The following is a 14,090-nucleotide window of genomic DNA, read 5'->3' as shown; positions in this document are numbered from 1 at the left end:
GGTGAGTTTTCGAGGAAAAGGTTTTGCGGAAAATTTATGGTCTTTGCGCATTGGCAACGGCGAATATCACAGTCGGTAGAACGATGAGATGTATGAGTTATAAGACGACATTGACATAGTTCAGCGAATTAAGAGACAGCGGCTAAGCTGGGAGGGTCATAGGGGAAAGTTTTTTTGCTGTTACAACAACTGTAATAACAATAAGAGCACAATTACAACTTACAGTTTTAGGTCAACCCTCTTCATATATGTATATCTCAAGGTTTCGCTTCGTGCACTAAATCATACGTTCTCCAAAATCGTGAGGCTCACAAAATCATAGAGGCATAACACATACTAACCGCTTGCTGTGAAACCAAATCGGACCGCTGGTAAGCCAAAATGGCCGCATACTCACCCGAAAATCCTCAGACAAAATAAAATGCGTTGCCTTTTTGGTCTTTTGTTTTTGGACACCGATAAAAACATTGATTTATTTAAAAACTTCGAAAACGGTCTCTCATTTGCAGTATTCTACATTTTGTCTTTGTTGTAATTATTATAATTTGGGTAAGTAAAAGTATTGAATCGTATTTTGTAATCGGTTGATATTACCATATGCAATGAACAATGCGCTCACTCTTGACGCAATTCGTCGAACTCATCGAGCAATTTTATTTTTTGCTTCCGCAGCACAGTTTGATGCTATTTGTGTATGTGTGTGTGTGCGTACAGTAATTATTATCATGCCAAAAATGGCGGTTGTGTGAAGGTTTAAAGGTTTTTGTTTTGTTGTTTTTGTTTATAAAGTACAGTTACTTAGCTTATTTTTGAAATTGTGTATTTTTAAAAATTTGATTTCTACAGACTTTAGTTTACACAGAGACAGAGTTGCACGGCCATAGTGAAGTAATAAATCCGCGACCATTTAAAGTACATATGTATGTATGTATGTGTGAGTGTAAGTAGACAACTCTCTCGCTTTGAATGCTTGCTCTATAAATATATGGATACTAGTTAATTGAGTTTATTATTCGAAAATTGATTTGCTGCTGCCGAGACTACATAATGAATACATATGTATGTATGTATGTATATATAAGTATTATGTAAGTATGTATGCAAGTACAAAGTTATGTAAATTCGTAGTTGAAATTAATGTGTGGTGTATGTAAATATGTATGTCATTGTTAATTTTACATATTTATTGCTATGCTACATTATTTTCAATACTTTTTTGCTTATATTTTCAAATACATTTTTCTATAGTGTTGTTTTTGTATTGCCACAACAAAAGCCGGAGTGCGGTCACTGTCCATTTCTCTTGCCATTCTCTTGCTCTTACTGCCCTTACCGTCCGACTTTTGTTATTGCACCACAAATCCCGCTAAATGTACACTGCTCTCCGCGCCTCACACACACACGCACCCATTCGCCATTCGCCAGCGCCTTAAAAGCTGCTTATTTGTCAAATTTTTTCAGCTACATACATCTTGCTGCTCCCTGGCTTTGATTACAAGTATTCAATTACATTCGATTATATTTTCGATTATTTAAATTTGTGTTTAGTTATTGCATGCGGTTTCATTATTTGGCGCCACAAATTGTGTGTCCATTCTATTTGTCACTTGTGTATGTACTTATGTATGTAAGTATTCGAGTACTTTAAACCTGTATTTCATTATTGAAAGTCGAAAATATTTCACTTTTTACATTTCTTAGTTAACTATTACTCTTAATAAGTTTTTATTTGAATAAAAAAATGTATTGATACGTATATTTTTGCTACATAGTGTATATTGAATTAGCTGAGCATTGAATGAAACTTTTATTATCGAATTGTCAAGATCTCCCGCTCACTATAATTAATGACTTCGTGTGGGACTTTAAGTATGACGAAAAACTATTTTTTCCGATTTGCGTTTATAAATTACTTAAATATTTTTTTTTAGCCATAAGATATACATATTTTGTATTTACAGAACTGCATGCGCGCAGTTGCTTCCACAATGAAATAAGCTGTGTAGACGTCATGAGAATCAATCATGAAGGACTTTAAGCTTACACACCTGGCGGTTCCTCTAGGCACCGGATGATTGCTCAAGGGACCATTTGAGTTTTATTTCACAAACTTTTTATCAACACTTACATCAAATTAAATTGCATTAGCGATGATGATTCCAAATTGTCAGCATTAATTAAATATTATTACTTTCACAAATGTCAGTTGAAAATACAAAATTTTCCTCGAAATTATTTTTTCGATGCACTCTTACTCAAGTCAAAACGTAAGGGACTGCAAAGCTCACACACAAGTGGCGACTGAGATAAAACGTAACGGAATGAAAATTTTACGAAAAAGTAGTAGTTCCTGGGGGAACCGCCAGGCGTTTAAGGGTTAACTTAAAATCATGTCCAGACTGCACGGCCTCCCGAGCTTTTGTATTTGTATTTGACTCCGCCTATCCATCCAAAGTGTAATCGTTTTTTTTTTTGTAATGCTGAAGCTGATATTTTGCTGACAACTTTCATGTTTTTAAAATTCCTATCATACAATGCTCTTTGTTGAATACTTTCTCATTCAAACAGAACTGTTTAGGCAGCGAGCAGCTTTATCAGGTTCAAACTTAAACCGGTTTGCATTACGCTTAGTTAGCTTGTACGCTTTTGTGTGCTTTTCCGAAAGCTCCTTGCTTGAAAGCTTTTAAAAGCTTAATATTTTATAGTAAAAGCTTCAAATGGAACCCATAAGGCAGCACACTCCTTCTTATTTACCCTGTCATGCTAGTTCATTTCCTTTCATCGCTCTTTAGCGCAAACAAATGTCAGCAAATATTTATTGTCAACTGAAACTGGATTCTCAGCAGATGTTTGCTGTTTTCTGGACCGATTATTTGTCTATAAAGTGTTTGTGAATCTTCAATTCTGCTTTTGGTACCTTAAGTACAATTGTTATAAGACTTTGTTCCTTTATGTGATCATCCTTAAGAGCTTCCGCCAGCACAGCCGATGACGTACTGTGACATAATCAACTTTACATAAGAGAATCACTTATGATCGCTTAGAACAATGTTATCTAAGTTTTATTGTTTATTTTATTTTATTGTTTTAAACATGCTCTCGACGTTTCTAATTCAAGCTTAGCAACCTATTAAAGTGTTTTGTGGCGTATTTACTCTTATTTTAGATATTTTAGTGCGAAGCAAAAGTGAGATTTCGTGCTGGCAATAATTTTGTTTTCAATATATTATATAATCTGCTATATACATATGCATAACAATTCGTCTATTTTGTAGCGAAAAATAGCAATTTTATTGATTCGATGTGGCGCTTAATGCTTTTATGAATTTTATAGATTTTGGTCATTAATAATAAGTAATAATGTAATGTTAAAAATAATGAAATTCATATTTTTTAGTTAAAAAATAAAAATATAAAGTTATGGTCAACATAGTCGGCCTACTGAGCGTACCCTTCGCAGCATCATCATCATCTATCTTGAGACCCAGTATTCATTATTGGATAATATTCGATCGAATATATTACGTCCAGCACGCTGTGAAAAAATATAACAGCCGTAACTTAGAGTGAACACGAAGACAGTGGAGAGTCGTTCGTAGAAATTCGGACTGTCGTATGGAACGACTTGGCTCATTTTATGTCGAGATCTTAATTTGAAAATGTACAAAATACAGCTGGTGCAAGAACTGGGATCGCTCAAACTTCCTAAGTGACATCGCTGCGCTCTATAAGCTCTTGAAAAGTTCCAAGAAAATCAGGCCAAAATTTGTTCAGCGATGAGGCCCATTTCTGGCTCAATAGTTATGTAAACAAGCAAAGTTGCCGCATTTGAGACGAAGGGATTGAAGAAAAAACGACGGTTTGGTGTGTTTTGTGGTCCTGTGGGATCATCGGTTCACATTTCTTTCAAAATGATGTCGTTAAAAACGTAATCGTCAATGGCAACAGTTAGCGCGCCATTGTAGCCGACTATTTGATGCTTGAAATTGAATCGAGATTTGGTTTCAACAAGAAGGCGCCACTTCCCATACAACGCATCAATCAATGGATTTATTGAGAGAACACTTCGGAGAGCAGATAATTTCATATTTTGCGCCTGCAAGATCGTGTGATATTACACCGTTAGACTTTTTGCTGTGGGCATATGGAAAGTCTAAAGTCTATGCGGACATTCCCGCTTCGATTCAGATCGAAAATTCGACACAACGGATAGACCATCAGAGACGTGACCGCAGTTAACATTTGAAAGAGATAATACTCAAAAAATAAATGCCAAAGAATGTTCTATCGAATGGCATTGGAAATTAATTTAAGGCCTAACAGTTTGTTCATACCTAGAACTCTATAACTGTGCTGCTTCAACACAGTTTATAAAAAAATTGACGATTCTTATATTTTTAATGCTACAAAATGTATGTGCAGGGAAAAATTAATGTAATGAATTTTGAGCAATCAGTTTGTTTCTACTTGTCACGAGAGGAGAGACAAGCATATTACTTATGCTCTTGCACAGTGTTTTTATTCTGTTCTGATTAGCTTACAAAGTCTACAAGATGACTGTTTTAAAAATAATTATTGAAACAATTACGCTTTGACAGAAAAAAAACAGGTAACTCGCAAATTTCTGCTTTTGCTTTCATCATGTTCTCGAATTCTGAAGAATATTATTAGCCTTATTGCTTTTTCAATTGTTTTCTTATTAACTTGAATAGGACTTATCTTAGAAAACTATTACCAATGACTCTGTTCTATTTGCCAGTAAATTAGTCATTCAATTTATTAGTTCGTTCGGGTGCCCTAATCGCAAATGAGAGAGGTGCCTAAATATAAGTAAATGCAAGTATATTTACAATTCTCTGCATGTGTGTGTGACTTGTCACATTAATTGTGTATTTAAGCTATTTATCAAAGCACTTGTACGCATTCAAAAATGAGATCGAGACTTATATTTACATGCTAAGTATGAGCGCTTACTAAACTGCTTTCTCAATTTTTATTCATTCAACTATATATATATGTGTAAGAATGTGTACGTAATTACTAAACTTGAAACTCGCACATGAAAATGTGTTTTTGTATTTAATATATTTCGATGAATTAAACGGCGTGCGTGTGAGTTGGGAAAATAATTGAGTAATTGTTTTAGTAAATCTATTATATTTAACTTTCGTTTCGCATCGCCTTACTTGCAACCGTGTGATTCAATTCAGCTAAGAAGTGTAGTAATAATATTTAATGTAATTAATATTTAGAAAATTTTGCGAACTTTATGATTTTTGGCTAATCGTTCAAACTTAACGCCATTTTCAGCAACATTTTATCAACTGTCCTAATACTACTTAAAACTACGCCTAGTTATTCACTTATTCGCATGGCTAAAGTGTGCGCAAAGAGTATGCGTTCTTTCAGCAACCCACGATTTTTCTCGTAGTTCGATGGTCTGATCTCAAAGTACTAGAAAGCATTTGAGAGTCTAATTTGCCAAGAAATAATCTTTCTGCGGCATTGATCACACATTTTACCGGAATTCAGCTATGAGAACGCATACTTTTCGCGCACACTGTGTTATTTCTTCAATTGCGTTCCTAATATTTCACACAAACATTCACATTTCTCGATGCAGGCATATTTCCGAGTCAACTTGAACAATCACTCGGCCCCACACCCAAAATTCCTGCACGCTCGGGCTTCGAACAAAAAGCGTTTGCAAATCACACACACACACTCACATGTATGTGTATTTTGCATGCTGTTATGTGTACAATTTTTGTTGTCGTTTTTATTGTTGTGTTTGTTTTTACATAGCTGCCGTCTGTATGCCCGCCTGCGGCGATGTCGACGCCTGCGGTGAGTGCTCGCTGCTGGTCGTTGCCGCCGCCGCCGGTACAACGGCATTTTGCTGCGCCGTCGCCTCGGTAGTCTTCAGGAAGTAAGTTATCAAATCGATGGGTAATGGGAAAACAATTGTGGAGTTCTTTTCCGCTGATATTGTGTTGAGTGTCTGTGGTGAGGTGATAATTGCAAAATTATGGTTAATTTTGTGTGGCATTTTCTTGCTCAACATTAATTTGATGTAATTATCGCTTACCTGTAAGTAACGCAGTTGGAGCGCTGCCGGCGAGCCGCCGATCACCTCGGATGCCTCGCGCAATGCCTTGGAGGCCTTCTGTTCTCCTTCGGCGGCGATAACTTTGGCGCGTGCCTCACGTGCGGCCTCAGCCTCGGCGGCCATGGCACGTTGTAGCTGTACGGGCAAGCGTACGTCCTTGCTGTGGTGGGGAAAATGTTGTGAGAAATCATATTAAACGTTGAATAATTATTTTAATTTTAGCGCTGGAACTCTTTTGTGAGTGGCCTCAAAGATCAGTAGTTAAGCTAATTCGGCATAAAAACTACTCAAGCCATGTGAAATATCATTTGTAGCTTTAAAATGCTTTTCTCTTTAAGGGAGGGTTAGGGTTTCAAGGTAAAAAAATGCTTTTTTTGCGAATTCATTTTTTAAATCTGGATATAGTACTAATCCCTCAATATTAAGTTGTCTCCATGTGCTAAGGAAGTAATGCGGAAAAAATAATTATGTACATATGTTAAAATAAAAATGCAAAAGCGCTTACATAAATGCTTAAGAATACCCGCTTGTCGTTTATCCCAGCATAAATTTACAACAAATGCCTTTCAAATGCGCGCAGTAAAGCAAATCAATACGTCATTATACGCAATTACGTGATTGAAAACAAATACGTGACAGAAGATACGCCAGCCTGGGCTACAATGTACCACAGCTGTATATGCACATATGTAAGTGTATATGTTTGTATGTGTAGGTAAACAATGCATATATATATAAATATATATACTCAATGCTGTCATTGATCGCTTTTTATTTGCTCTCGCTGCTTGGCATAACAAAATATGTATGTAAGTAACTCTTCTTATATAAAATATATAAGTATATTTGTGTGTGTGTGTGTATTCTATCGTATCGTGCATGGATTTCGCACATTTTGTTAGCTAAGAATTCAATAGTCAATGTCTCTAGGGCTTTGAACAGCTAAATGGCTTTGCAAAAACAATTATTTTACATGTTTAGTGTTGCAAGTCGTTTGGTAGCTACATGGCGTATACGTAACATTATTTATTGGGTGGAATTCAACATTTCCCTGCAACTTCGTATTTATTCAAATTGCATATTTAGCTAACGGTTTTGACAATTTTGGTTTTTATATTGGCTTTTATGAAAGTATTATAGTTGAATTGGCGTTTAAACTTATTTTATAAGGTTTATTTATAATGTTTAAAGGGGTATTCTCATGTAATCACTTCGAAAAATCATTTTTTTTTTATATTTTGACAGTAAAACCTATTGAAAACATGCTGTGAAAAATTTAGACCGAAATTCATAGTATTTGATAAGTTAGCGACTGTCTACCAGGCGCCATGACAAGTCTGCAGCTGCTACTTTTCTAAACGCATTTTTATCGAATCATCATTTTCTGAAACCGTCATGGTCCTAAAAAAAAAGTATTCAACCGATTGCCGAATTTTACATACATATGTTCTTCTACTCATTTATAGTTATCGTCCCTACCAGAATTGTTTACTTTCGAAAATATTTTCATATTTTTTTAACAATTTTTAACGAAAAAAACAAGATTTTCGTGACTTTTTTTGAAGTTCGACATTTTTTTTTATGAAATTGATTATATATTTGGTAGGGATGATAGCCGCAGAACTACTGAATAATAATCCATTCGATTTTTTATTTCAGACAACATGAACAGCCGTTTTTGTAAAATTCAATTGTTTATTCTAAAAAATATATCATTGCCTATAGTTTTAAGATAAAAAATAAGTAAAATTTGCAAATCAAATCAAATTTAAACCATTTGAGTACATCAGATTTCCTTTATTAAACATTCCTTAGTTACATTTGAATATTACCCAGAAGTTAACTTTAACCTTAAATAACTTTTAAAGGAGTGAGTATATCGAAAAATTGTGAAGACTTTTTTTGTAGAGCATTCAATTCTGTACAAGAATATGACTTTTTTATTCCTACAAACGAAAAAGTTCCAAAGAAAAAAAATATTCGTAAAAAGTGGCAAAATCCCATGCTATTTAAATGGGAAATGTATCGTGTTTGGTTCAAGGTTTATTATGAAAATTAAAGGCTTTTTATGGTCTGATATTTTTTTTTAGATGGAAAACTAAAAGTTTAGGGGGCGTCTCGTCAAAAATAATCAATTTGGTAAATAATGGACACCCTAATGACCAGTGAACTACTTTTTTTGTTGGGGACTACTTTGATGTAAAAAAAATTTATATTTAAAACGTAAAAAACGAAAAATAATTTTTTTTTTGTGCATTTCAAAAAATTAAAATGATTGAATTTTGTTGTCGCATAAAAATTTTTTTCCTAAAAAGTGGTAAAATGAATGCGTTTACATGAGAGTACCCCCTTAAAGAGAGAATAGGAGAATGGTGTCATGTGCAGAAGTTCACGCAAGTGAGGAAAGCTCTCAGTGCGCCATTCACCAGAAACGAGTATTTTACATATGGTTCAAGCAACTGACGACTTCCGGTCTCGACCAAGTGTTCTCTGGTTAGCCAAAAAACAGCCGTTTGAAGACGAGCTAAAGAAAGGAGGCGAAAAATCCCTTTTTTCAGGGTTGTGCGCTGGGTTTGAGACCCGCCACGTAAAAAACATCGCCAATGAAAAGAAGAAAACAGTCTCAGATGAGAAATCTCTCGGGCCGTTACCGATATCTGCGTCAATAAAGAGGAATGATAGAATTTTCTGCTTCACTTTAGTGTTTAGTAAGGCAGAACTTTCATTTTGGGTAGAGAGCAGTATTGAATTATGATTTATAGAAACGACGTAAGGCTTACGTTGGAAACTCTCTTGATGGGTTAAAGTTGAAAGAGATATCCAGAAGAGTTGAATATTCTCATATTCTTTGGCTGCTACGCTTGATTTAAGTAAATTAATAGCAATAATTAAAACGCATGCAACGAATGAAACAGCAGCGCATAACCCCACTTGGCCTAGCTCCATAGATATTGTATGTAAGCGTTGCGTTGTGTGCGTGTGTGTACGTGTTTGTGATGAAATTGAATTATTCACATAAGGCAGCACATATCTACACATGTGTAAGCAGTTAAGTGCTGGTTAACCTTTGACTTGGTGGCACTCAAATTACGTCCCACATACATACACGTGCATATTGTCGCACATATGTGCAAATGTGTGTGCGTGTTCTTGAATATCCAAGCATACGTGCTTGTTGGCAAACAAAGGTATAACAAGTAAAACCCTGCGCTTACATACTTGCACACATACATATAGAGCGCCTGAGAAGCTTATGAAATTCTGGCATAATGGCACACATTGTTGTTGTTAATTATGTAAGCGCTTTGTTGCAGCCAAATCGGCTTAAAGCTGGCAGTTCATTAAGCGAGCAATGCACCCTCTATTTATTATGCCGCAGCCATTATGTAGCTTAAGAGTTTTAATAACTGTTGATCCAGCCAAAAATGGAACCATTTACATACCGTATACACAAACAATAACAAACATACATAGTTGATAATTATTGTGTATTTAATCATGGAGTCGGGGTTTTGTTTATTTACGAATAAAGAAATCGAAAAATGTACATCAAATTATTAATTAAAATTATAGTACGCGGAAGTGGCACGTGACGGTGTTATGGCAAAGATTATGGTCTAAGCTTTAGTTATTGAATACAAGTGGTGGTACTGGCGAAAAGTTCGGCAGCTCAAAGGCCACCATAAACTTGAACTAAAAATACAGGCTTCAGCTTTAGTAATAATTCACTTTCTTAGCAAAATTGCGAGTTTTCTCGATTTTGTTTTAGTTCTTCCCCGCAGCTGTTAATTTTTTTATTTTAACTCTCTTTTCACTGTAACTTTCACGCACAATCTCCTAACCACAAACATGAACTTATAATCCAATAATGCACAGTTACTTACATTTCAACACGCTCGACTTTAATGCCCCAAGCATCGGTGGCTTCGTCTAGTTGGACCTGCAACGCCAAGCAGAAGTTTCGTCCATAATTGCGCGGCAAATCGGCAGTCGGGCGAAAGTGTTTGATAACAAAGCGATTATTTGTTTATTTGCCAGCGCCATTGTTGGTTGTTATTGAGCGGATTGATGATATCCCCAGAGCATCGTTAGGCCATCGACATGCAAACGAGACAAATACAAATAGAAATGGCACAATATTAGTTTCAGATTTCCTTTTGACAACTCCTTTGCTCAGATATAGTCATAAAACTGTACAAATTCAACTTTTTTATGAGCCTGAAAGATGAGCGCCGACTTTACATTGCTACCCACATTCAACACTAGCTTACCAAATAAAATCCAATAGAAAGGCTGTTGTTGTTGCGCGTGTGTATGCCGCAGATGCCATTTTCAAGGATAACATTTGGTTTAGATTTTCTTTATTGTTGTGGCAGAGAGCAAGGCAGCTGGTTTTGGGTTGTGCGCTGGTTTGGGTATTTTTTATTGCGGTTGTATTATTGTTGTTTTCGTTGTTTCTTTTTTCACAACACTAGACTCGATTGTTATGCCCAGTTTACTTTTGCCATTTTTATGGCCAAAACATGTTACGAAAATAAAGATACTAGCCATTTGTTGCCATGGTTTGTAGCAACAGTGGCATGCTATCTCATATTTATTTTTAATTTTAACAATTTTTTTTTAAATACTTAAAAAAGTATCGGGTTTTGAGAAAATTCTCTCAAAAATTCTCCAGTATTCGAGTAACTGTAATCCAATGCATTGAAAACGGAAATTTCGGACATTTCAGTTAAGCAACCAGTTATAGTAGGTTCTTCAAAGAAATAAAATAAAAAAGTCTCGATTTTGGTAAAAATTCCTTGAAAAATTCTCGGGTATTCGAATATGAAGGCATCATATAGATCACAGAATTTTAAGTAATATAATGTCAAAAGAAACCTTCACTGAAGTTGTTGTTTTTACATAAATTATTGCAGTAGGCTCTTGTTGAAGTAGCAGAGCAAAATGCAAGGTCTGTCGCAAAAGAAACAGAACTGTTAAAAAAAACAACAAAAAATTAATATTTTTCCAAAGGTAAATTTTTTTATTCAAAGTAGTTTCCTTGTGCTGCGATACAGCGTTTAGCCCGGTAAATTAGCATTTCAAATGAGTGTTTAAGGTAATTTTTCGGAATGCTCTTGAGAATATCCGTCGTCGCCTTTTGGATAGCTGAAATGTGCTGAAACCAGTGTCGTCAGCATTGCCTTTATTTTTGACTTCTGAAGACGACCGACTTCTGATAGTCACAGAGGTCCTCACGACCATCTTGCTATCACTTAAACCACTCATGCACATTACTACGGGATAAGCACTGATCACGATAAACCTTTTTCATCATTTGGAATGTTTTAGTAAACGTTTTCCCAAGTTTAAAACAAAACTTAATATTTGCTCTTTGCATTTTACGACCGATGACCAAAAGCTGCTGTCACTTTTTGATCCAAAACATCGATTGTAGTTATCCAATTGTCTTAAAATTTTTACGAAATGTCAACAAGAAATCAAACTTTTTATTTCATATACCCACCAATAGGTGGCGCCACCAGAAACAGTTATATTTAAAAAGTTCTGTTTCTTTTGCGACGGAACTTGTATATGATATATAAATTGATTAATGATCACTAAACAGAGGAGAGTTCGATGAACCTAATTTCTGAATACTTTTTCCACTCGATAAAGTCGTAAGTCATGAAAAAACTTTCAATATTGACTTCTAAGGCTTCTGGACAGTCTGAGTTATTGCTAAAGACCAATGACTTCAAATAACCAGTAGTATAATGGTGTTAAATCACAACTTCTTGGACATTCAATGTCACAATTTCATGAAATAATTGAATATAAAAACTTTTCTCGCAATAATTGGGTTGGTGCTCGCGCTTTGTGGCACGTAGCTCCTTCTTGTTGTTATCGTTCTGCGTTGTCAAGATCAACTTCTTTCAATTTCGGCCATATAGCCCAGTCATTTAAGCTTAAATTAGGTAAGAATCTCGGAATTCGATATACCCATTGATATGTCTGTAAATACTTAAATATTGACACCCTAAAGTTTTACCCCACCATATGTAGGTTTTGAGAACACTTTAGGGTGTCAATATACAAGTATTTACAGACATATAAATGGGTATATCGAATTCCGAGGTGAACTTACTATAATGACTGGACTTATAAAAAGTGGATTATTATCGGTCGATGATTCCACCAGACCAACAATCACACCAAACTGTCAATTTAGGTGAACGTAATGGTTGTTCATGAATAATTTGTTGATTTTTTTCACATCAGAATCGAGAGCTTTGTTTATTTACAGCATCCCTCAAATGACAGTGAGCCTCGTTGGGGAAGATGATTTTCTTAAAAAATTTAAATTTTTTCCAAGGCAAAATCAACAAATTCACGACGTTAACAGTGGTTCAATGGCTTCCGTTTTTGAGTGTGAACAATTTTATTCGAAGTCAACCCCAAATCCTTTCTCAAAATCCGCCATGTTGTGCTTTGGTACAGTCCCAATTCATGAGAATGTCTTGAAATCAACAAATTGCGGTCTTCAGCAACACTAGCTTGAACGACAGCAATTTTGCCGTTACTTCGAGCGGTTATTTGTCTTATTGGCACTTGAACGTTAAGTAAAGAAAATTTATTCAACAATTCGACGAACAGCGAGCACAGGTGGACTATGATTACGACCATAAAATGGCAAAGGCGCACGAAGAGTTGCAATTAGAAAACGATTATTTTGATAATAAAAATGAAAAATTTGTTAATGTTGTTCTTGCATATATCTTTCTATGATGAAATTGTAAACATTACTGAATACAGTGAAAAAAAATTAGAAATCATGACAAATTAAAAATGGCCGAAACGACACTTAGAAATTATATTCTCCTTATTGGAAAATCCGGTAAATATACCTGTGTGTATAATAATGCATTTCTCCTTTCATTAAAAGTTAGCAAACAATCCCATTGTTTTCCTTTAAGGATTTGGCATTAAATTGTCAAAATTTTCGTTAAAAGGCTCTTTGTTTAAATTTTTTCCTGCCTGCTGAAATGGAGAGAAAAACATTTACATACAAAAAGAAAATTTCGAATTTCCATTTAAATTAACTTTTTTATTTTTTATCAAATTCGATTCCGTTATTCAAATCAATGCTTTATCCTTTTGTACGACATTTAAGAATTGATTTAACCAAATGACCTCAATGCATTTTTAAAGCTTTAAATATGTATATCACATGTTTGGTACATACATATATATGTACATATATGCGTATGCATTCGTATGCTCATATGTCATAGAAACCCCTTGGGTTCAGACAAATACCCGCTAGTAAAAAAATGCAGACATTCAACTTTGTTGTTGGTAGTTGTGATGGTTGTAAATTTTTCAAGAAATGATTTTTTTCATATTTCGTTAGTTCACACTTATAAAAAACATTTTAAAATTTCGAATCGATGTCTCAAATAGTTTTAGAGTTAAGCCATTTAAACCGTAAACCCACCGCTCAATCAGCCGTTTTTTAAACGCGTTTTTCTCGAAAGAACATTTTTCAAAGTTGCTGAAATGATATACCGAAGACAAATGTTCGGATCATCATGAAATTTTGCATGTTCTGTATGTAGTTCTACATACAATGACCTATCTGTTTTTGGATCTGATTAAAAATCGAATTTCGGCAGGCCAAAAACGACCATTTTGTCAATTTTTGATTTTTTTATAATTTTTTAAGTTTTACCCACGGGGATGGCCGGAATCAGTAGCAGTATTGACCGCCAGAGATCTCGTATAACTCAAAAAATATTTAAATTGTTTTTTGATTTCTCCGTGTATTCTCGAAGAACGGATAAATTTTCAAAATAATCGGTATAGCTTAACAGCTTTTTTTAAGCGACGTATTTGTAGGCTGGCACACTAGGTACGCCCCTTGAAATAGACACAAGGAAACTGTTCCGTATTTCAAATAAAATTTTAAAACACTTTTTTTATTGAAAAGAATTACTCGAAT

The 14,090-nt window shown here is 34.9% G+C and overlaps 1 protein-coding gene across 15 annotated transcripts in view; it reads right to left on the bottom strand.

Annotated features, from left to right (window-relative positions):
- Positions 1-431: 431 nt before the first annotated feature.
- The window catches only part of LOC126763750 (band 7 protein AGAP004871), a 122,168-nt gene continuing 108,509 nt past the window's right edge, over positions 432-14,090 (bottom strand). For all 15 annotated transcript variants that reach the window (XM_050481518.1, XM_050481515.1, XM_050481512.1 and 12 more), the window contains 3 exons: positions 9,994-10,049; positions 6,089-6,269; positions 432-6,001 (listed from right to left, as the gene is read on the bottom strand). In XM_050481518.1, the coding sequence (XP_050337475.1) occupies positions 5,798-6,001; positions 6,089-6,269; positions 9,994-10,049 (441 nt within the window). In that variant the 3' untranslated portion in view covers positions 432-5,797. The remainder of the gene's footprint in view (positions 6,002-6,088; positions 6,270-9,993; positions 10,050-14,090) is intronic.

This window comes from Bactrocera neohumeralis, chromosome 6, assembly GCF_024586455.1.
Source record: "Bactrocera neohumeralis isolate Rockhampton chromosome 6, APGP_CSIRO_Bneo_wtdbg2-racon-allhic-juicebox.fasta_v2, whole genome shotgun sequence".
Classification (NCBI taxonomy): domain Eukaryota; kingdom Metazoa; phylum Arthropoda; class Insecta; order Diptera; family Tephritidae; genus Bactrocera; species Bactrocera neohumeralis.
The sequence above is the reverse complement of the archived record's forward strand: the minus strand, read 5'-3'. Positions and strand labels throughout refer to the sequence as shown.